Source organism: Oncorhynchus mykiss, unplaced genomic scaffold (assembly GCF_013265735.2).
Source record: "Oncorhynchus mykiss isolate Arlee unplaced genomic scaffold, USDA_OmykA_1.1 un_scaffold_195, whole genome shotgun sequence".
Classification (NCBI taxonomy): domain Eukaryota; kingdom Metazoa; phylum Chordata; class Actinopteri; order Salmoniformes; family Salmonidae; genus Oncorhynchus; species Oncorhynchus mykiss.
Genome location: NW_023493678.1, coordinates 535094 through 559588, shown reverse-complemented (window position 1 = coordinate 559588; position 24495 = coordinate 535094). Strand labels below are relative to the sequence as shown.

The 24495-nt window shown below is 44.0% G+C and overlaps 2 protein-coding genes across 8 annotated transcripts in view; one reads left to right on the top strand and one right to left on the bottom strand.

The window, feature by feature from the left end:
- The window catches only part of LOC110513490, a 285372-nt gene that overhangs the window by 78006 nt on the left and 182871 nt on the right, over nt 1-24495 (top strand). The window contains exons 1-3 of one of the 6 annotated variants that reach the window (XM_036972809.1): nt 8321-8493; nt 12621-12725; nt 12880-12946. The exons of 3 other annotated variants lie outside the window; for them this stretch is intronic. In XM_036972809.1, the coding sequence (XP_036828704.1) occupies nt 12672-12725; nt 12880-12946 (121 nt within the window). In that variant the 5' untranslated portion in view covers nt 8321-8493; nt 12621-12671. Of the gene's footprint in view, nt 1-8320; nt 8494-10603; nt 11046-12101; nt 12419-12620; nt 12726-12879; nt 12947-24495 lie in introns of those variants that run through there. 2 more of the 6 variants (XM_036972794.1, XM_036972796.1) reach the window with 2 other exon arrangements.
- On the bottom strand, nt 948-4469 carry LOC118947726. Of its 2 annotated transcripts, XM_036972814.1 has the most exons (4): nt 2572-3429; nt 2289-2367; nt 1885-2044; nt 948-1175 (listed from the first exon to the last, which is right to left on the bottom strand). In XM_036972814.1, the coding sequence occupies exons 1-4, from the start codon at nt 3382-3384 to the stop codon at nt 1091-1093; spliced, it is 1137 nt and encodes a 378-aa protein (XP_036828709.1). In that variant the 5' UTR covers nt 3385-3429; the 3' UTR covers nt 948-1090. The 2 variants fall into 2 exon arrangements, 1 of the variants encoding a protein (XP_036828709.1); XR_005041891.1 differs by having other exon boundaries at nt 2289-4469.

Here is a 24495-nt window from a genome sequence, read left to right as displayed (position 1 = left end):
CATCCAGGGGGAGGTTTAAGATCAGAAAAGCAGAAAAACAATATTCATGCCTTTTTTTAAATTGATGAATATATGAATGTTACTCCATAGATATCCTGTGGCTATGGGCTGGTGCATAGCTCATTTGGGGAATGTCCATTTGAATAATGTTTTGTGTATTCATACATTGTCCCTGTCCGCCTTGATGATATTATTCTGATGCTTACCGTTTATGATGTCTGTAATTTCATAGTTGGTAGATATAGAAAACACCCTTCTTGTTAAAAAAAACCTATGTAGTGATAATCATATCTTTACGTTGTAAGTTTGAGCTATGTAGTCTGAAGAAAGCTTGTGATTGTGTCTCTGGCAACCAGATAAGCACGCATCCTACGTTTTCTCCTAAGGCAGGCAGTATTACCACTGCACTGGATAACCTAGCTATAAAGTGCATTCGGAAAGTATTCAGACCCCTTGACCTTTTCCACATTGTTACGTTACAGCCTTATTCTAAAATTGATTCAATCCCCCCCTCTACAGATAATAACCCATAATAAGAAAGCAAAAACTGTTCTATTATTTTTTTAATCAAAAACCTATGTACTAAAAATAAAATACTGATCACATTTACAAATATTCAGACCCTTTACTCAGTACTTTGTTGAAGCATCTTTGGTAGCGATTACAGCCTCGAGTCTTCTTGGGTATGACGCTACAAGCTTGGTACACCTGTATTTGGGGAGTTTCTCCCATTTTTCACTGCAGATCCTCTCATGTTCTGTCAGATTGGATGGGGAGCGTCGCTGCACAGTTTTTTCAGGTCTCTCCAGAGATGTTCGATTGTTTCAAGTCCGGGCTCTGGCTGGGCCATTCAAGGACATTCAGAGACTTGTCCCGAACCCACTCCTGCATTGTCTTGGCTGTGTGCTTAGGGTCGTTGTCCTGTTGGAAGGTGAACCTCTGGAGCAGGTTTTCATCAAGGATCTCTGTACTTTGCTCCGTTCATCTTTCCCAGGATCCTGATTCAGGCCAAAGAGTTCAATCTCGGTATCATCAGATCAGAGAATATTGTTTCTCATACCCTTCCCCCAGGTCTGTGTTTCTGTCCAAATCATGTCCAATCAATTGAATTTACCACAGGACTCCAAACAAGTTGTAGAAACATCTCAAGGATGATCAATGGAAACAGGATGCACCTGAGCTCAATTTCAAGTCTCATAGCAAAGGGTCTCAATAATTATTTAAACAAGGTAATTCTGTTTTTATACTTAATAAATTTGCTAAAATGTTCTACACTTTTCGCTTTGTCATGAGGTGTTTTGTGTAGCTTAATGAGAGGAAAAAATAATTGTATCAATTTTAGAATAAGGCTGTAACGTAACAATGTGGAAAAAGTCAAGTGGTCTGAATACTTTCCGGATGCACTGTAAGTTTACTTTTTATAACACATTTCCTGTGATATAACCGTTGGGAAATAATGGGTACTACTACCGTATAATAGGTTAAATCAAAAGATGGAATAAGCTGCAATAGATAAAAGCCTTTCTCAGTGTTTTAGTCATGAGGGAGAAAAGAAAGCTCTCAACAGCGCTGTCTGTTTTCCCCTGCTGGCTGCTGACAGTGGCAGATATATCAGAAGAGAAAACATTTATTTGGGCAGGAGGGCAGAGATTCAGGCCTAAAGCCACTCAGAATATCCTAGATCACTGGATCAGTGGGCATATCACACAGTGTCAGAAGAGTCAGACTGTGTAGAAGGGCTATACACACACCACTATAGTTCATGTTGCTATCACTGCTAACATTTAAAAGACCAGTATTGTAATCTGGTCTGTTAACGGGAGCACATAAGAAGACAAAGGCCAATTTAATGCAATGAATGACGTTTAATAAATTGTCTGACACTTGGTCTTTAAGGACTGTTTGAAGGGCTTGAACAGGCCTTTGGAGATGGCAGAAAACATCCTGACGAGAAGTGGACGTTTGTGAGGCGTCTCCTGTTGGGAGCTGGCGGGGAGATCCTTTGGCAGTGCAGACATGGCAGCATGTGGCACTATGCTGGGCACTACAGGAGAGAGAGAGAGAGTTTACATGCACTTTAATTCAGAAATGATGTAATGTATGTTACAACTCAACATAACTGACACTGATAAATGAGAACCAACAGCTTGAGTTTTGGAGAATATAATTACTTTTACATAAGAGATGACTACTGATTGCGTATATAACCTTTGTAAGGTTATTTTGAAGTGGCATTTCTTTGTACACCAATATCTCAAACAGACTGTTATCCTGTTGTGTGAACTTACGCATGCCATCTTCAGCAGTGGTCTGTACTTGTTCTGATTCAGAGCGGTGGGAATCCTTCTTGTTCCCCTTCTTGAATAGCTAAGTATTTAAAGAGAAAAACATGTTTTAAAAAATGTCACAGCTGACCAACCTCATGATGATAACAATCACAACTACCACACCAGCACAACAACATTTATGATTGGTTTTGGAATGAACGGATGGTTTTATATTTTTACACTGAATAGCATTGTTTACTCACATTATCTCCCACAACTGTTCATTTAAATACGTTTGCTGTACCTTTAAGTTGCTTGTCAGCCTGACCAGCCTTTGTAGAAAAGATAGTTTCCCGCTGCTAGCCCTCACATCCTCAGCCAGTGGAAGAGCCTTAGGCCCAGTGGTTTTGACTGATGTTCTTGAGGCTGCCCTCAATGCCTCATTACATCTGTGGAGAAGCGCTTCACTCAAAGACTTGACAAGAATCCTATCAAATGAAGAGTCCTGAGTCGACACGGCCTGTTGGAGGATTTTCTCCGAGCCAAACTCCTCCAACAGATTTTTATAGACGACTCTGTAGACTTTATGAATCCTCAAGTTCTCTGGATAGGCTTGTGTCTCAGAGCAGCCTGACCATGCACAGAAGACCTCCATAACTTTAGGGATCAGGTCTTGTGACTTGCGTGTGGCGTCAACTGGGTAATCTTCTGCTGGGGTTTGGATTTCTGTTAGAATTCTCATTACTAACATGCTGATGAGGCCGGTGACGTCATCATCACTGCCCAAGTTATCAGAGGATGGGGTTGGAAGTGTGACATCTTTGACCATGTCTGGGCTGGTTGACATATCGTCCCTGACAATGTTTTGAGCTACACCAGAATGACTGGTGGTATCCACTTCCTCTCCATCAATGTTGGCCTTCAAGATTTGTGCTGCATTGGAGGTCTCGCTTGTTGCCATAATGGTGCCAGAAGGAGACAGCCGAGGGGAGGACTTGCCACTCAATAGATTGCCTACATCAGATATAGTGGTTTCAGATGTTTGGAGAGATTCAGTTGGAGAGGATCCTCTACTTTCTGCATCAGAATGCACAGAGTACATGACCTGGCTTACCATAACTTTGGTAAAGAGACTGACTGTGTCACTAAATACTGATGAAGAAGAAGAGCTAGAAATTCTATCTTCAGACACTCTAGCCAACACCGTGGCCCCCTGAGCCAAACTCATTGAAGTTGAATAGGGCACAAAACTAGGAAGCAGGAGGCACTTAACAGACTCCTCTACAAACAGCTGAACCAGCTCGTAAGTTGTGTGCTTCCCCACCTTGTCATTCCTCTTCAGCTTCGAAAGGATGGTATCAGATGCACTCTTTCCAGCCGCCACTGTCAGTCCCAGAGGGGTCAAGTTGCTATCGGAAATTATGAGGGTGACTTGGTGACTGAGATCACGGGAGAGAGCACCAATCCTACCCTGAGATATGAGCTCCTCCAGTCTAGCTATTGCATCTGTTAGATCAGGGCGAGATGTAACCTGCCCTTCTGCCTCTGGATATACCTTCTTCATGATGGTATCGGCTATGGCAAACATGCTTGTTCTGGCATCACACACCATTGTTTTTGGCTTAGTAGATTTGCTCATGTCAATGACTGAACATCTTACAATGGGCTGAGCAGTACTCTCGGGTAACTCAGAAGGAATGGGAGTGCCAGGGAGTGCAAATTCCCACTCTGTCTTCTGTGATTTGGCAGTTGAGAATGACAACGAGGAGGAAGACCGCAGTGACTCTTGATAGACCAATTCCTCGCCACATTCGCTGCTTATCTTCTCAATGTTCTCCAGCATAGTTCCAACCACTTTATCTATTTGTGAAAGCTGTCCTGCAGCCACCATTTGGTCAGATTTTGACAGTTGCTCCTGGACACTGCTGATGATACTGTCCTCTGGCATTACCAGGTGGGCTTTCAGTGAGGTCTGGGAACTTTAAAATGAACAAGCAAAGCATGTTAATTGCTGTCTGAAGTTGGAAAATCGATATCTTAGTGCTAACAAATCTAACAAGCATTATAATTGAGTATTCTAAATGTAATTTATATGTGTGCATTAGATATTGCAAAACACACCTGTTAGAAAGCTGGAAAATATTGAAATGGGGAAATTATTGTTCATCAGTTTGAGGGTTAGGAATAACTGCACGCACACACACACACACACACACACACACACTATGGGGAACATACAGTACCTCTTGGAAGAGGGTGTGCTAGACCTTGGTCGGAGAGCCCTGCTGCCACAGTTACTTCGCCAAATATTTAACTTCCTGGATGAGCTCCAGTCTTTTCTGCTCAAAGGCAGTGAAGGATCTTGCACTGCCACCCATCTTGAGTGAGTCAGCGTTGTCATAAAAGCCCGTCACCCCTAGAATGCGGGCCAGGGCCGGCAGCAGGATCTGCAGGGTGGTCTGTGCAATGAAGTTGACAATGGTCTTGCACAATTTTGCAAGCTGTTCCTTTGTCATCTGCATTGCACAAACAAAACAGAACACAGCAGGTTTGGCAATGAGACTCTGATGTAAAGTATTCTAGATTGAACAGAATGCATTTCACCAACATCGTTTTCCTTATCTGTGACTGAATTAAAAGTTGGATGAAGTATGACAGATTAATGAACGTAATAGCAGAATAGAACTATGGTTAATTCCTCTCTCTTGATTCAACACAACATTCCCAAATCAAAGGTCAAAGGCTGATGGAGAAACTTACAGGTTTTTAAATCCTTTATAGATCACTTGCCATTACATAGAAAAGAAAAAATAAATGTGTTTTACTTACTTTTTATTTCCTTCTGCACAAAATATGTGAGGCTAGAGCAAAACATGGTTCTAACATACTCATCAGTAAGATTGCGCATGAATGAGATGAGGATTGGGTAGCAGTCCTCCATCTCATCTTTGTTGCCTGGACCGAATGCAGCCTTAAGAGCATTCTTCTCCAAGAGCTCAATAACAGATCCTTTGTCCGGGTGTTTATTCCTCAATCCTAAACATGTTATTACCATATTGGACAATTCAGGATAAGTCAGACGCTTTTCTCTTAATACAATACTTTGATAAAATTGCTACAATAGGACTATTGAATAAAACTATCCATGCAACATTTCTTACTGACTCCAGTTTCTAACATGACCTTTATCTATGATATTCAAGTTTAGAGAACCAACATACTACAGAGTGAAAATCTATGACCTGCATCCGTATCAGTGCCCTGCTCCCCTGACTTCTTGGCACTACTTTTCCTCTTCACCTTGGATAGAATATAATAGATTCCCGATCACAAATAATAGACATGTTACATCAGGTCAATGCAGCTATTGTGACAATTGAGTGTTACTAGTCTAGTAGTTGCCCTGTCACTCCTGCCATTTTACCTTTCCTGTCTTCTTGGGCTCCTTCTTGAGCTGGGCCACTGGTTCTTCCTCAACAACCTCCCTCCCCTCCCTCGGGGGATCATCATCATCTCTCTGTACTACTTGAAGGACATAGGAATTTCATGTCAATGTCAGATTAGATTCTTGCAAAGGACATCATAGAGCTACAGCCATATCAGAGCTAAACTGGTGATTGATTTAATAGAGAGAATTAGACATTTGTTTTGCAATAGCCTATGTTATCTTAAATGACGTTTTCCTTAGTTACATTCCCAAATATTTAGTGTCATTTAACCTACCCTTTCTTCATCCATAATAGCATACAGTATTTTTTATATCTCGAAAAACTTGTCCTTATCTGTGTTGTTTTCACTCATGTTGAGTTTACTGAGGACAATATTGCAGCCACTGACGAATTAAGAACTTCATACCACGTCATGGAATGTTAGACCTTTATGCACATTCCCATTCTCTCATTAATATTGGGGGAGAAATATATTGATCAGATCAGATTACACACTTTCCCCATCAACCGTTTTCGATACAGCTAGGCCCACATTGAAATCTGTTCACTAAGCACTGCGACTCAGCAGGTCAAAACAGAAATAAACCTAGTCTAATTTCGTGTCGACCTCTTTTGGACGTATTTCGGGAACCCCATTTGGTGAGCCAGTTGATTGATCTATTCCTTATAGTGCATTCCTTAAAAGTAGGCCTACATTAGGGAATAAGGTGCTATTTGGTAGCATATTCCTCTCTAGCCCATGCCTCCACCAATCCAATGATTTTAGATTTGTAGGAAGAAGCGAACGAGAGTGTACACTTCAGGAGAAGGGAGATATTATTGGACTGTATCCCTAGGCTATAGCCAGGCCTAAACCAAGTAGCCTTGAGTACGATCCCAAAAGCTTGGATTGCCAAAGGCCTATCAGAGCTAAATTGGTGATAACAACTTTAAACTTACTGTAAAACATGTTCTACCTTCCCCTATATTTCACTTACCTTTTCTTCCACCATAGCTAATTGTATATCCCGAAAAGCATGTCATTGACTGTTTTGGCTTTGCTACTTTCATGTCGAGTTATGATAAAATAGCATTTTTGCAGACGCAGACTTTTAGTTAGTCGGGGACGTCATGGACTGAAGGCAGTAGAGGTTAATTGGTTTTAAGAAATGTTTATATGTCGCCCTCTTGTGGAATTATTTAGGTACAACAACGTGTTGTGTAGGATCCAAATGATTGTTTTCTCCTCATCCCTGTGTTTCGTCCTATTATTAGTCATAAACAGAGAGCAATACACTTTAATAGTAAAGAGGCAACACTCTTTGTTCCGGTAACCTGCTTCACTCAATGTGATACGGTATCGCTATTATTATTATTTTTTTTAAATTTTAGAACACATTCAAGAACCTCCAGAAGCTAACTAGCTAAAAGCTATTTAGTCATTGTTAGCTGCTTTTACCTTTGCCGACGAATACTCCATCCGCTGTGCCTTCAACCGGCCTCCGTCAGAGGGCTACTAACTTTAAACGCCGTGTAGCCCGCGTGCTAGCGTAATGGCGCCTTCCCTGTTCCATCTACTGCTGCCTTCTGGACACTATTATCACTTGGTTACATAGCTGATGCCTGCTGGACTGTCGATTAATCACGGTACTCCATTCTGTTTATTTATTTTATTTTACCTGCTGTTGTTGTGTTAGCTGATTAGCTGTTGTTGTCTCACCTGTTGTTTTAGCTAGCTCTCCCAATCAACACCTGCCATTACTTTATGCCTCGCTGTATGTCTCTCTCAAATGTCAATATGCCTTGTATACTGTTGTTCAGGTTAGTTTTCCTTGTTTTGGTTTACAATGGAGCCCCTAGTTCCACTATTCATACCTCTGATACCTCCTTTGTACCACCTCCCACACATGTGGTGACCTCTATGAGGTTTCTGTGTTTTACACTATAGCCATTACCATATGTGTATTCCCAGCAGCTCTGGCCATCTGAGGGAGCTCTTAATCACCCCAGACATAAGCAGTGCCACTGCATTCCCACTGCAGTACTTGATGGACTCCAGCAAAGATGATGGCATCTGTTTTGTCACCATACTGGTGAAAAGGTTTCTATCGGAGATCAGACCTTCAGCCCTAGATGGACCCTCCCAACAGGCAGCAGATCTGACCGAAACATCTCAGCAACTCATCAGACAAGTCCTGTCTGAGTTCTGTGCTGCATCCAGATTCTCCAGGACACAGGCATATTCCCAGAACCTGAGCATCCAAAGGGTGTTCAGAGGTGTACATAAAAACCTCATGGAGGAGTTTAGCTCTTATAACACCCTGCATGCAGCTATTTCCTCCCAGACCCTGCATTTGACAGAGTCCTGGTAAAGTCCTTGACCCAGCAGCTGGTACAGGGATGCAAGGAGGCGTCAAGACCAGCTTCTGCTGCAACAAACCCATCAGACCAGGCTGAGACAGAGAGGGGGGCTGAGCAGAAAGCAAGAAGGAGCTTCCTTTGCTTTTCAATGACCAAACTCAGGATCAACTTCAAGGTATAGCAGGGAGTTAGCATTTGTTTTTTGTTCCAGTTAGGTGCTGATGTTATTGATGTGGCTATGATAAGACAAATACATTAAATAAATGTTTTATTCATCACTAAATTGTTGCCTTGGATTCAGAAGTGTTCCATTTATTTATTCTCTGTACCATTTTCTTTACCTTTCATCTGTTAGCGTTCCAAGCGAGCAAACAAAAAGGACTGTCATTCAGTCCAGGAACAGACTGAGATTCCCTCTACTGATGGACATTGCATAGGTAAGGATGTTTAAGAGCTCTGCTATAGCTTGTAGTTTTGGTTTAGGTGTGTGTTAGAAACATAGGTATGCCTACCAAACTCATAGCACTTGTTATTTTTTAACGTTACTATTCTGCATCTCTCTCCCCCCCCAGTTGGAGAGGTTTCTCCCTCCATATCTCAGTCTGTCAAAAAACGATCCTTGATTGTCAGGGTCTTTTCAGCAATGATGAAGCCATTCAGGCGCTTCACCAAGAAGAACCTGTAACCTGTTACGCTGCATGAAGAACTACTTATGTAACAGCAAGACTTTTGACAAGAGGAATTTCTGCATGTCTACCCTTTCAAAGTCTATTTGATCAAATAAATGCCATTGATTTTACAATAATTTCAAGTGTTTTGGAAGATTGATAATACTGAAGCAGATTTTCTCAGAGAAATGCACTAGTTCCCCCTTGGTTACACATTTATTGTGCAGTTTTTTGAGTTGGCAGGACTTGGGGCAGCAGGTAGCCTTGTGGTTAGAGCATTGGGCCAGTAACTGAAAGGTTGCTAGGTCAGATCCCTGAGCTAACCATGTAAAAATATGACGTTCTGCTCCTGAACAAGGTAGTTAACCCACTGTTCCTAAGCTGTCATTGTAAATAAGAATTTGTTCTGCACTGACTTGTCTAGGAAAATAAATAAAATAACCACAGCTTGACTCTAATACAATAGTTGCTGCATAGACTGTCAGATAACCAGATGTTCTCTATTAATTTAGTTAGATTGGTAAGAGCTTATTAGCAGCAATGGAAAACACATAGAGGAGAATTAGCTATCTGCAGCTAGATCAACCCTCTGAGATGTTTTCTATATGTTGAAACTATAAGGTCCAACAGTTGACAGTGTATGTCAGAGCCAAAAACCAAGCCATGAGGTCGAAGGAATTGTCCATAGAGCTCAGAGACATGATTGTGTCAAGACACAGATCTGGTGAAGGGTACCAAAACATTTCTGCAATATTGAAGGTCCCCAAGGACATAGTGGCCTCCATCATTCTTAAACGGAAGAAGTCTGGAACCACCAAGACTCTTCCTAGAGCTGGCCGCCAGGCCAAACTGAGCAATCGGGGGAGAAGGGCAGTGCAGTGGAGTATCTTCAACAGCCATAGGCCCAGGGATTTCACATCACATTCCATGATGCAATGCAGAATACGGCTTCACACAGAACAATCACCAAACCCATAAGATAACACTTAGCACAGCCAAACATCATGTATCACATGAAGAGGCATGTGTGTTCTCCAGACGTGATACCTTGTCATGGACCTGCTGTTTTGATCTTCGCTCTCTCCCTCTCCCCCACCTCTCTCTCTCCCTCTCTCTCTCTACCACACCTGTTGTCTCGACCTCTGAATGTTCGGCTATGAAAAGCCAACTGACAATTACTCCGGAGGTGCTGACCTGTTGCACCCTCTGTAACCACATTATTTTGTTGACTCTGCTGGTCATCTATGAAGAATGTTTGAACTACAGTACTTGAAGAACGATCTGGCCTTACGATCTGGCCATGTACGCTTATAATCTCCACCGGCACAGCCAGAAGAGGACTAGCCACCCCTCAGAGCCTGGTTCCTCTCTAGGTTTCTTCCTAGGTTCCTGTTTTTCTAGAGAGTTTTTCCTAGCCACCGTGCTTCTAAATCTGCATTGCATGCTATTTGAGGTTTTAAGCTGGGTGTCGGAATAAGCATTTTGTGACATCTGCTGATGTAAAAAGGGCTTTATAAATAAAGTGTACTGATTGATTGATGATTGATTGTATGAAATGGAGTAGCATATATCCATCATGTAAAATGAACATTGAGCACTGTCTCCATGGAGTATAGCACTGCAGCCTTAGGCAATGTATATTTACGTGGTGCATAACATTATCTCATATCACATGCATGGCAAGACATGATTGATGTAATTAGATGCTCTGGAGAGATCCCACCTTCCTTCCCCAACACATGTAGAATGCTTAGAAACCACCAGAAACCTGTGAAATAGATCAACAGATGATGTTTTATCTTCTCTCAAGGTCTGTTGATTTACAGTATCTCAGAATCAGGAACTGTCATATCCCATGTGGTATGTCAAAACAAGTTGATACATGGTGCATTGGGTTTGTATTTATTGTGGATCCCCTTTAGCTGCAGCAGTTACTCTTCATGGGGTCCAGTAAAATGAAGGCAGTTATATAATTGTAAAAACATTCCCGATACATTCACGACAGATTTCACAAAATCCATGTTCCTTTTTGATTTCGGGGCAGGCTGTCAACAGCACGTACTGTGGTGACACTATCATAAGTCAACAATACCTCTAGGCATATCTGACGTCATGTATTTGATATCTTTATGTGAAGGTTCATGTCCATATTGACATCAGTTCATTGTGTTTGAGGACGGTTCACTGACCAGTTTCCAACCGATACGATTAGACTAGTTTAACAGTTACAGAACAGCTACAGTAGCCTATCAGAACAGCTGCAGTATCAGAGGCGCAGAGCCTTAATTAACGGGCTACACATAATGGCTGACGACAGCCAGGTAAGGTTCATTTTAGCCTACGTTTAATGAGCTTTACAGTTGTCCTAATCCCATCTTGTTCTAATGGCAAGTCTGCCTTAAGTGCAGAACCTATGGTTGATATTAGAAAATAAGTATGATTGGAAGTTTAGGCAAGTAATTCCAATTGGGGAATTGTTGTGGGATGTTAGCATACCATATTGCGCGTGTAGCATTCGTGCCATGGAGGATTGTGCAGGCCGGCAGGTTGCTACAGGATCCTAGTATCATGTATGTTATAGGGATCAGATCTGGCTGACTTTTTCACCTGAACTGCTCATTGGCTGTCCATAATGAGCCCAGCGAGCAGGATGTGTAGCTGGGCTCTGCAATAATTAGCTCCCAGAGCAATTACAAATAACTATTCTTGTTTTAAAAGCGTCATTACAACTAGCAACATGACGGTCAGTCACCTCTAAGCAGGACTCAGTAGAAACGCTATGTGTTGGATTTGTCCATGTCTCGCTAAATTAACCTAGCTACATTAACAGCCGTGGAGAATTTATACTACAGTTTTAAGGGATCTCTCTGAAGGTTTTAGATGATACAGTGGTGCTTCGTCCTCTGGATGAAGAAACATACATCTCGGCTTGGCTTCATTGCATTATTATTTGGGGAACGTTGACATGCCATTTGTGTTGACGGATGGATGAAAATAATGTAATAATAGTATCGTTATACATAGGCTACCAGGAAAATCCGCATGAGATATCCATAGAACTGAGCCCTGCTCCATTTCAGCACCATGCCGCGGTCTCAGGTGATGCCCTGACGCGAAACATTTCAGCACCATGGCACTGTCCCCTGACGCCAAGAAACGTGTCAGCTCTATGCAGCGGACAGCTCCACAGTGCTGAAATAGTTCAAGCCCCCTTGAACGTCTGATTTGAAATTATTCTGCAAGTGGTTATAATTTATTGCACGTCCTAGTTTTGCAGCTTTACATCCTCAGAATTATAGCTAATGGATGGCAGCGAGTTACGTTTTTGTATATGGTGATGAATGACGATGCATGATAAACCATAAATTAAACACAAAATCGTGCACTTAGACATATTTTCGTTTGGCAGAACATTGACAAGCTTTGATTTGTTTTCTAATGACATTGACAATTCATATAGATATTAGACTTAGATCTAATTGTGACATCATGTGTGTATGACATCTTTGAAGAATGCTCTGGCTTCAGCCAATCGGAATCGAGTATTCAACAATGCTTTGGCATAATTCAAGGACGTTCATATTCACTTCAGTTGTCTGCCGATGGTTCACTGACGTTTTTTCAAAGGAGGTATTAGTATTTCCTCTAAACAGCCTACAACAATAAGCTACTCATCATGTCAGATGACAGCAAGGTATGGTTCATTTGCCTATTTTGAGTTTAGAGGAGAAATTACTAACAATATAGTAGGTCACTAACACAGCAATAGGTCTCACTGGTTTGATCCATGGCCTGAAATCTGACCACTATTGCCGTTTTGTTTAAAATAGGAGCGAATAAGTTGTTTCATAAAGTCACAACCTAGGACTGATATTGACCTCTTATTTATCCACCAGAGCGTGAAATGGGAGGATCCCCCGGATGACCAAAATAAAGTCGTGGAGAACATGAAGGATGAAACAGAGACACATGAGACCAACAAGAACAGGACAGGAGGCAAGGTAAGAAATATGCTGTCCTTTACACATGCTCTGCCTACTTAGGCACAGATCTAGGATTAGTTTACTATCACTAAATCCTAGCCTTAAAGCATTAGGAGGAGACGCTACACTGACCTTAGATCTGCTATTAGACCTATAATCTGTTGTCATGTAGGCTAAACGTAAGTCCAGTGGCGGTGCCAAGAAGACTTCCGTGGAGGAGGACAGCAGCATTGGTGCAGGTCCGAGATTACTTCATGTTGGGTGCAGGTTGTGTTCAAATTCATCAGCACCGATCTGAGTAGATAGTATCTATATAGGTGAAAGCAATATAGTGGAGGCCCGCAGAGAGATGTGCTTTTACCTGTCCAGTGCAATCAAATCCCTAAAGGTGAAGGAAATTAGGGATCAAGTTCAGATTCAACTTTAGATTTCTCTTTGCGGTTTCCCAGAGTCTTCTCAGACACCCGGGTGTGGTTTCCGGGAAAGGGGATCTATCATTGAGCAGCTGGAGAAGGAGGCTCAGAGGACTCTAATGCCTTCTCTCAAGATTGGGACATGCTGTGCCCCAATCCTCCTCTCCTTCCTGAGGAGTCTAACTGATGAGCAAGTCCCATGTCTTTTTCCAACCTCACATACAACAACTCTGAATTTATAGTCATAGTGCACCTTCTAACCACAAATGGGATTTCAAACACTACACTTAACCCTAACATCACTGTAACCACACACCTAACTCTTCCTGTAAATCAAGAACAAAATATCTCATGGACTTGCTAATTGCTTAAATAAATACACGTTTATTTTCCCTGACATGGCTATCTAGTGACTCCACTAACTCAACACCAGTGTGCAGGTAAAATATGTTTCCTTCCTTTTCTTTTCTCTAGCCAATGGAGAGTGATTCAGCAGGGCATGAAAAATAATGTAAGTCTCTCCACATAAGGTTCTGGTCAAAAGTTGTGCGCTATATAGGGAATGGTGTCATGGAATTGCTTGATTGACAAAAACATTACTCTGTTTGTTGGCCATAGCTCACATTCGAGCAGCTCTCCATGCTGTGTCTGAAGATTGTTAAAGTCGTGACCCAGACAGCCCTCCGAATTCTCCTACCAGCGCTAGCTCGTATCATGGGGGTGAACCTGAGGAGTGGGGCAACCTCCCCAGAATCCCAGTGCTCTCTGACAGGGTCTGAGGATTCCTTAGGCGGTCTGGATGAGAGAGAGAAAAGGCTGCTGATCAGTGAGATGAACTACTGGACTAAGGAGAGGAGGAGGAATGGCAGTGCAGGATGCCGCCAAAAATCCACTCGCAGAACCTCATCACCATGCTGTTCGCCTAAGAGGTATGTTCACAGCAATATTTCAACATAATAATTGCAAGACCTGATCCATACTTATCATAAATTATTAACTTGGAATTCACACCTTGTAGTTTTAAGTTCTGGTCAGAAATGTTGCCACTGGGGGGGATGGGTCCAGGTGAAAGTCATTTTTAACTGGGTAAGCCATGAAGTCATCTATGAATAAATAGATCAGGTACATGCCTTTCAGAAATAATCATATTCTGATGTCGTACAAACATAAAAATCAGGCAAAAAATCGTGTCAGTTGGCTTTAGGCTTCTAGAACTACGGTGGTATGAGAAGTAATCCATCATTGCTCTAATTTGGTTTTCAGGCTCACTAATGACCCAGATTAGATACAGTTGGTTACATTTGCATGGCTTAAGTGGTGATTGTGTGTTTATCTTCAAGGTCCCAGACCTCATTGCAGAGCTTGCCTGCAACTAGAGAGGCTCCCCTCATGGAGGAGCCTCTGAAGGCTCTTTTTGGGGTAACGGAAGAGAGCCTTCTGATATCCCTGGTTGAGGGTCACTCCAACCCCACCTCCTCCAGCTCCTCCGAGTTGAGCTGTGCTATCGTGGGGGAGGTGGTACACCAGCTTAACTCTGGCCTCTCAGTGGCCATTCAGGCCAGCCCGGGGAGTTGCCCCCCAATGGACAGTCAGGACATAGCAGCAGGCAAGGAGGTCATTCGGGTAGCCTCGGTTCAGATCCTGGCCGAGCTACAGAGCCAAACATCTGAGCCAGAGTGGGTAGGGTTTATCGAGCCCCTCATGGACCCTGTGACCGATGATGTGCTGGAGGCCATTGTCGGCACAATGGACAAAATGGCACAGGACTTCAACATCCTATTGGATCTGGCCAAGAAGATGACAATCTTGGGGTCTAAATTTCTGACCAATCTTCAATGTGACCTAGATGTTGAGTGTCCATCTGGGAAGGAAGGGACCACTCACTTTCTCAAAGAGACTGGATCCTCTACCAGTGTGGTGGCCAGAAAGATTCAGACCCTCTCTAGCCCCGACTTTCAGTCTAAAGCCCTGAAGGCGGTGAGCACCATCCTTACAAGGAAAGTCAGCAGCTCTTCTGGCATGGCTCCTTCCTCTAGGCCTTCTAGTGCTGCTCCTAGCCTTACTGAAGTCCCGCTGAATACCAGCTGCACAGCCCTGACATCTGTAACCTCCACTGCCACAGTGATTGTTAAGGCATTTGTGGGAGGCATGGAGACGATAGCATCATTTGAAGACACATGTGAAGCAGTTGATTGGCCAGTTCCTGTAAATGACCACAAAACAGGGTCTTCACAGAAGATAACCTTCTCTCTAGCCGGTACACTCTATGGCCGTATACGAGCAAAGCTGAGGGACCTTTTAACTCTAGCCGCTCGAGAAGAAGGTGTGGCAAAGGATGCTTCTCTTCGGGAGTCTTCAGACACCCTGGAAAAGGCAACTGTTTCAACTGTTGAGGTCCAGTTACCCAGCACCGAACACAGTAGAGTTCCCAGAGAGAGCCAACCAATACCAGCTCTCTGTCTCTCCAATCTGGATACCAGTACTCAAGAAGTTCTTAGCAGTGTTTTTTCCATCTACAAGTCAGAGTTATCAAAAGTGGAGAGTAAATCCTTGGCCGTTGTCAGTTCATCTGATGAGTCCCTAGAGGCTTGTTGGTTTGTTGATGGTGTCCTATCAAAGCTCGATGACTATACTATTTCCCAGTCACCCTCACCCAATGAAGACTTGAGCGTGAGTACTCAATATTCTCAACTGAGCTCAGAAGAGAGTGTCAGAATCACAGAGTCCTCAACTAGTCTGATTCAGAGCATTAAGAAGCTCTCTAGCAATGACTTTCAGATTCAGGCAGAAGAGGCAGTGAGTAAAGTGCTGATGAGATCCAGTCATTCCTTTATCACACAGATCAGCCATACTGGTCTTCAGAAAAGTCTGCAGGCTGGCTTATCATCTAGCTCACCATCAGAGATCCATGTCCTTTCAGAATCCATGTCCTCCATGTCCTCTGAGAATACAGCCTCTGGATTAGTGGAAACCTTTGTCAAAGGAATGGCGACTATTTTCCAGAAAAATGAGTCCACTGACTCTGTGCTACTGGAAAGAAGTGGGAGAGTTTCACAGTGCTCCCACGGGGGCTCCCAACTGGATTATACTGAATTGAGTGTTAAAATATCAGAGGAGAAGCTTTGGTCAACAGCTAAGAACATCTGCGTCAGTATGAAGAACACACTTAAGGATTTCTTCACAGGGCTGAAGCCATCCGGATCCGAAAGGACAGAAATGGCTTCTTCCAAAGAGACCCTTGGGGAAATCCTGGTTGCTATCCAGAGTGAAATCTCAAACTTCGGGCGAATGAAGGATTCCAGGGAGCTCCTTCAGATCAATGATATGGTAGGAACTATGCTGAAGGAGATTGAGAAAAGTGAGGATGACAGTGAACAAGTCTGCCAAGACATCCCTCGAACCTGTTCATCTTTATCCACTTCTTTAAATGGTCGTAGTTCCTTGTCCAGCTCTTCAAAGGGTCCTAGGTCAGAGTGTGAGTTAGAGATCAACCTCCCTGGCACTCCCATCCCTGACAAAGTGCCTTTTGATCTGACCTGCCCCATCGTCAGGAGCTCCTGCATCGACACCAGGGACAAGATGATGGCACACACAGATGAACCCCTGCATCGTAACAGTCCAATGACTGACAGCAGCCGACCACCGAGTGCTAAAGTCTCTTTTCGATCCTCCACTCCGTCTTTCACCAGCAAGGGAACCTCTTTGGTACCAAAGGGAGAGGGGATTGACATTGAAGAGAAGGAGGTGTGTATCCCCAGCAGCTCTGGCCATCTGAGGGAGCTCTTAATCATCCCGGACATCAGCAGTGCCACTGCATTCCCACTGCAGTACTTGAAGGACTCCAGCAAAGATGATGGCATCTGTTTTGTCACCATACTGGTGATAAGGTTGCTATCGGAGATCAGACCCTCAGCCCTAGATGGACCCTCCCAACAGGCAGCAGATCTGACCGAAACATCTCAGCAACTCATCAGACAAGTCCTGTCTGAGTTCTGTGCTGCATCCAGATTATCCAGGACACAGGCATATTCCCAGAACCTGAACATCCAAAGGGTGTTCAGAGGTGTACATAAAAACCTCATGGAGGAGTTTGGCTCTTATAACACCCTGCAAGCAGCTATTTCCTCCCAGGACCCTGCATTTGACAGAGTCCTGGTAAAGTCCTTGACCCAGCAGCTGGTACAGGGATGCAAGGAGGCGTCAAGACCAGCTTCTGCTGCAACAAACCCATCAGACCAGGCTGAGACGGAGAGGGGGGCTGAGCAGAAAGCAAGAAGGAGCTTCCTTTGCTTTTCAATGACTAAACTCAGGATCAACTTCAAGGTATAGCAGGGAGTTAGCATTTGTTTTTTGTTCCAGTTAGGTGCTGATTTTATTGATGTGGCTATGATAAGACAAATACATGAAATAAATATTTTTTATTCACCACTAAATTGTTGCCTTGGATTCAGAAGTGTTCCATTTATTTATTCTCTGTACCATTTTCTTTACCTTTCTTCTGTTAGCGTTCCAAGAGAGGAAACAAAAAGGACTGCCATTCAGTCCAAGACCAGACTGAGATTCCCTCTACTGATGGACATTGCATAGGTAAGGATGTTTTAGAGCTCTGCTATAGCTTGTAGTTTTGTTTAGGTGTGTGTTAGAAACATAGGAATTCCTACCAAACTCATAGCACTGTTATTTTTCAATGTTACTATACTGCATCTCTCTCTCTCTCTCTCTCTCTCTCTCTCTCTCTCTCTCTCTCTCTCTCTCTTACCCCATCCATTTCTCTTGTGTTTCTAGCTCCAGTTGGAGAGGTTTCTCCCTCCATATCTCAGCCTGTCAAAAAACGATCCTTGATTGTCAGGGTCTTTTCAGCAATGATGAAGCCATTCAGGCGCTTCACCAAGAAGAACCTGTAACCTGTTACGCTGCATGAAGAACTACTTTTGTAACAGCAAGACTTTTGACAAGAGGAATTTCTGCATGTCTAACCTTTCAAAGTCTATTTGATCAAATAAATGCCAACGATTTTACAAGAATTTCAAGTGTTTTGGAAGATTGATAATACTGAAGCAGATTTTCTCAGAGAAATGCACTAGTTCCCCCTTGGTTACACATTTATTGTTCAGCTTTTGAGTTGGCAGGACATAGGGCGTCAGGTAGCCTTGTGGTTAGAGCATTGGGCCAGTAACTGAAAGGTTGCTAGGTCAGATCCCTGAGCTGGCCATGTAAAAATATGTCGTTCTGTTCCTGAACAAGGTAGTTAACCCACTGTTCCTAAGCTGTCATTTAAGAAAAACACATAGAGGAGAATTAGCTATCTGCAGCTAGATCAACCCTCTGAGATGCTTTCTATATTTTTTTTCTATATTTTTTATTTCACCTTTATTTAACCAGGTAGGCAAGTTGAGAACAAGTTCTCATTTACAATTGCGACCTGGCCAAGATAAAGCAAAGCAGTTCGACACATACAACGACACAGAGTTACACATGGAGTAAAACAAACATACAGTCAATAATACAGTATAAACAAGTCTATATACGATGTGAGCAAATAAGGTGAGATAAGGGAGGTAAAGGCAAAACAAAGCCATGGTGGCAAAGTAAATACAATATAGCAAGTAAAACACTGGAATGGTAGATTTGCAGTGGAAGAATGTGCAAAGTAGAAGTAAAAAATAATGGGGTGCAAAGGAGCTAAATAAATAAATAAAATAAAATAAATACAGTAGGGAAAGAGGTAGTTGATTGGGCTAAATTATAGGTGGGCTATGTACAGGTGCAGTAATCTGTGAGCTGCTCTGATAGTTGGTGCTTAAAGCTAGTGAGGGAGATAAGTGTTTCCAGTTTCAGAGATTTTTGTAGTTCGTCCCAGTCATTGGCAGCAGAGAACTGGAAGGAGAGGTGGCCAAAGAAATAATTGGTTTTGGGGGTGACCAGAGAGATATACCTGCTGGAGCGCGTGCTACAGGTGGGTGATGCTATGGTGACCAGCGAGCTGAGATAAGGGGGGACTTTACCTAGCAGGGTCTTGTAGATGACATGGAGCCAGTGGGTTTGGCGACGAGTATGAAGCGAGGGCCAGCCAATGAGAGCGTACAGGTCGCAATGATGGGTAGTATATGGGGCTTTGGTGACAAAACGGATTGCACTGTGATAGACTGCATCCAATTTGTTGAGTAGGGTATTGGAGGCTATTTTGTAAATGACATCGCCAAAGTCGAGGATTGGTAGGGTGGTCAGTTTTACAAGGGTATGTTTGGCAGCATGAGTGAAGGATGCTTTGTTGCGAAATAGGAAGCCAATTCTAGATTTAACTTTGGATTGGAGATGTTTGATGTGGGTCTGGAAGGAGAGTTTACAGTCTAACCAGACACCTAGGTATTTGTAGTTGTCCACGTATTCTAAGTCAGAGCCGTCCAGAGTAGTGATGTTGGACAGGCAGGCAGGTGCAGGCAGCGATCGGTTGAAGAGCATGCATTTAGTTTGACTTGTATTTAAGAGCAATTGGAGGCCACGGAAGGAGAGTTGTATGGCATTGAAGCTTGCCTGGAGGGTTGTTAACACAGTGTCCAAAGAAGGGCCAGAGACTCACCAGCAGCAAGAGCGACATCATTGATGTATACAGAGAAGAGAGTCGGTCCAAGAATTGAACCCTGTGGCACCCCCATAGAGACTGCCAGAGGTCCGGACAGCAGACCCTCCGATTTGACACACTGAACTCTATCAGAGAAGTAGTTGGTGAACCAGGCGAGGCAATCATTTGAGAAACCAAGGCTGTCGAGTCTGCCGATGAGGATGTGGTGATTGACAGAGTCTAAAGCCTTGGCCAGATCAATGAATACGGCTGCACAGTAATGTTTCTTATCGATGGCGGTTAAGATATCGTTTAGGACCTTGAGCGTGGCTGAGGTGCACCCATGATCAGCTCTGAAACCAGATTGCATAGCAGAGAAGGTATGGTGAGATTCTATTGTTTTCATACTGTTTTTATTTATTTACTTTTCTGCTCTTTTGCTCACCAGTATCTTTACCTGCACATGACCAGCTGATCATTTATCACTCCAGTGTTAATCTGCTAAATTGTAATTATTCGCCTACCTCCTCATGCCTTTTGCACACAATGTAGATAGACTCTTTTTTTCTACTGTGTTATTGACTTGTTTATTGTTTACTCCATGTGTAACTCTGTGTTGTTGTCTGTTCACACTGCTATGCTTTATCTTGGCCAGGTCGCAGTTGTAAATGAGAATTTAATCTCAACTAGCCTACCTGGTTAAATAAAGGTGAAATAAAATAAAAATAAAAATCTGGCACTTTTTTTCAGAAAACCGATGGCAGCGTCTATCATTGCTCTTCTACCATCTATCCCATGTCTGCACCTCCCTCTTCCATCAAAAACAAATTACCTGGTTAAAGTTAGTTAGGATAGGGGTTAGGGTTAAGGTTAGAGTTAAGTTTAGGAGTTAGGTTAAAGGGTTAAGGTTAGAGTTAGGGGAAGGGTTAGCTATAAGGGTTAGGGGAAGGGTTAGCTAACATGCTAAGTAGTTACAAAGTAGCTAAAAAGTGGTAAGGAGTTGAAAGTTTGCTAATTAGCTAAAGTTGTCTGTGATGAGATTCAAAATCATAACCTTTGGATCGTTAGACATCCGTGTTATACTGTATGCCCACCCCTCCACCCTGACCAACCACCCTACTTTCGTTTTTGCCTTAAATAACCATTTGTCTTATATAACCATACCAAACATAAGATATTATACTAATTTGAGTGTCCCGGAATTACATTTACTATGTTACGTCTAGTCTATGAGATCAGGCTGATCACAGGCATGAACAGAGTAACAGGTCATTGAAGTTATGAGTGTGAGTGTTAGAGAGGGATTTGAGGATTTCACTGTGGGTCAATGCAGAGCTAAGCATGAAGGATTTTTGTGGCATGACATAAAACCAGAAACCACAGCACAGAGGAAACCTCTGAGGGTCATAATGGCTGGTCCCATTAAACCTGGGGGAGGAGGAGTTTCAGCAGACCTCAGAGGACAGGAGCTGTCATGGTGTTAAGGACAGTAGATGAATCACCACACTTTTTTGCTCTTGTTCCCTGTGTGTGTGTGTGTGTGTGTGTGTGTGTGTGTGTGTGTCTTGACAGAGGTAGAACGTGATGAAATACAGAATTGTGCGTTCGTTTGTTGTAGCTTTTTATTATTGTAATAGATCATTTTCATCCCTAGCTTTTTAAGAATGAGGCAAGATGAAGTCAAATTTCTCAAACAAGAAACATGGTTGACTGTTTCCCTTCAGTCGATTTCTCATTCTCTTGTAAAATAGCAATGATGCAAGCGCTCTGATCTAGAAGCCAGTGAAAGCGAGAGGTTTTACAGCTAGTTTGTTCAGCTCAGGAAAGCCCCACGGCAGCACTTTGGAGTGTAGCATTGTGTTTTGGTATCCTCATCTCCTTTGACAGAGTCTCCCGCATAACGACGGAGCAGATAAAGCAGTACTGGGTAGAGCTGGTGGGGCTTTCAGAGTCAGTTTCATCTTTCTGCTCAGGCACAGGGCAGGCGTCATATGAAGTGTTTATCTCAGGAGTGCCTGATTTACCTCTGATTGGTGTCAAATGTGAGAGAAAGTGGGATCCGGGTGCTCTTTTTCCGTTGTATGGATGTCTGTCTTTGACGGAGAAAAGCCTTGCCATTGAGAACATTATTCCAGTCAAAGAGATACTATCAATATTTGTGTTGACACATACCCTACTGCTTCAGTCAGGATAGCATCACGGCTGGGGATTTGTTGTCATCTGTCTGAGACTGAGATACTGGTTGAGCAGAATACATTTAGAGGTACGTTAGGAAGAAAATCCTGCATGTATGAAAAAGCCCACCCTGTGGATTTCACAACGTCTGCGGAAGTCGAAGCCTCTCCTAGTTCGGGCGGTGCTCGGCGGTCAATGCCACCGGTCTTCTAGCCATCATTGATCAATTTTTTATTTTCCATTGGATTTATCTTGTCTTACTACACACCTGGTTTCAATCCCATTCATTACCTGTTGTGTATTTAACCGTCTGTTTTCCCTCATGTCTTTGTCAGAGATTGTTTTATGTTCAGTATTCGTGTTTTGTATTTGGTGCGCGACGGGTCCTCGTACCCACTTTGTTTCATTGTATTTCATGGTTTTGGAGTTATGTGTTTTAAGTTATTAAACTACTCCATTCCACCAAGTTTTAATTATCCTGCGCCTGACTTCCCTAACACCTATACACACGACTGTGATAGAATCTCTGACCAAAATGTAGTCAGCAGGAGAAGGTACCCCAGCCGTGGAGGTGGTGGAGCGCGTCCTGGAACATACGCCGATGATTTCCAAGCTGAGCGCCGCCATGGATCTCGTTGTCCAGAATATGGACCGCTGGGAGACACAGGGAGTTTTTCCAGCGCCTCTACCAGCACAACCGGGGTCTACCCTGAACACCCCTTTCCCACCTGAACCTAGCTATCCATACCACAGGGATACGACGGAGATGCTGCCGGCTGCCAGGGTCTCCTCCTAAAACTAAGCATGTACCTGGCCACGGTCCACCCAGCTCCATCGGACCGTGAGAAGAGTTTCGCCCTCGTCTCGTGCCTCACCGGGAAAGCCCTGGAGTGGGCCAGCGCTGTGTGTGGAGGGGGAGATGCGAAGTTGGACGATTTTGAGGAGTTCACCCGCTGTTTCCGGACAGTATTCGACCACCCACCCGAGGGCAGAGCGGCGGGTGAGCGCCTTTACCATCTGAGGCAGGAGACGAGGAGTGCCCAGAAGTTTGCGCTGGAGTTTAGGACTCTGGCTGCCGGCGCTGGATGGAGCAACAGGGCCCTGATCGACCATTACCGCTGTAGTCTACGTGAGGACGTCCGTCGGGAGCTTCTCTGCAGTGACACCACCCTCACCTTCGACCAGCTGGTGGACCTGTCCATCCGGCTGGACAACCTGCTGGCTACTCGCGGACGTCCAGATCGGGGTCTGGTTGTTCCATCCTCCCGCACACCCTCTCCGATACCCATGGAGCTGGGAGGTGCGGTGCGCAGGGAAACCGGAGGGGGTTTCCTCTTGTGCACCATATGTGGCCGCAGAGGTCTTACTGCTGGTCGGTGCCGGGTTGGTTCCTCTGGGAATCGAGGTAGCAGGCAGGGCGCTCTGGCGTCACCCCAGGTGAGTAGGCACGATTCTCATCCAGAGCCCTCTGTTGCACATATGTTTGTCTCTGTTACTTTTCTTGAATTTTCCCCGCGTTCCCAGCATAAGGCGCTAGTAGATTTAGGCGCGGCTGGGAATTTCATTAATAAAGGATTAGCTCATAGTTTAGGGATCTCCATTGTTCCTGTGGATATGCCTTTCCCTGTTCATGTCTTAGATAGTCGACCATTAGGGTCAGGGTTTATCAGGGAGGCAACCGCTCCTTTGAGTATGGTAACGCAGGGGGGTCACAGGGAAAAGATGAGTATTTTTCTTATTGATTCTCCTGCGTATTCCGTGGTGCTGGGCCTACCCTGGTTAGCTTGTCATAACCCCATTGTTATAACCCCACTGTTTCTTGGCCACAGAGGGCTCTCACGGGGTGGTCGTGAGAGTGCTCAGGTAGGTGTTTGGGGATTTCTGTTGGTGCTACTACGGTGGAAAGTACAGACCAGGTCTCCACCGTGCGCATTCCCCCAGAATATGCCAATTTGGCTCTCGCCTTCTGTAAAAAGAAGGCGACTCAATTACCACCCCATCGACGGGGGGATTGTGCGATAGATCTCCTGGTAGACGCTGCACTTCCCAGGAGTCACGTGTATCCCCTGTCGAAAGTGGAGACGGTGGGTATGGAGACATATGTCTCCGAATCCCTGCGTCAGGGGTACATTCAGCCCTCCATTTCACCTGTCTCCTTGAGTTTCTTTTTTGTGAAGAAGAAGGATGGAGGTTTGTGCCCGTGCATTGATTATCGAGGTCTCAATAAAATCACGGTGAGGTATAGTTACCCGCGATTGAGTCAATGCACAGGGCTCACTTCTTCAATAAACTGGATCTCAGTTTGCGTACAGAGTGCGTACAATCTAGTGCGTATTCGGAAGGGAGATGGGCGTAAGAAGGCATTTAGTACCACCTCAGGGCATTATGAGTACCTCGTCATGCCGTATGGGTTGCAGCCGTGCGTAATTAGCCGACTCCCACCACGGTAAAGGAGGTGCAGTGATTTTAGGGTTTGCCAACTACTACCGGAGGTTTATCAAGGGTTTTGGTCAGGTTGCTGCTCCCATTACCTCACTGCTAAAGGGGGGCCCGGTGTGCTTGCAATGGTCAGCTGAGGCGAACATGGCTTTTAGGCACCTGAAGGCTCTGTTTACCTCGGTTCCTGTGTTGGCTCATC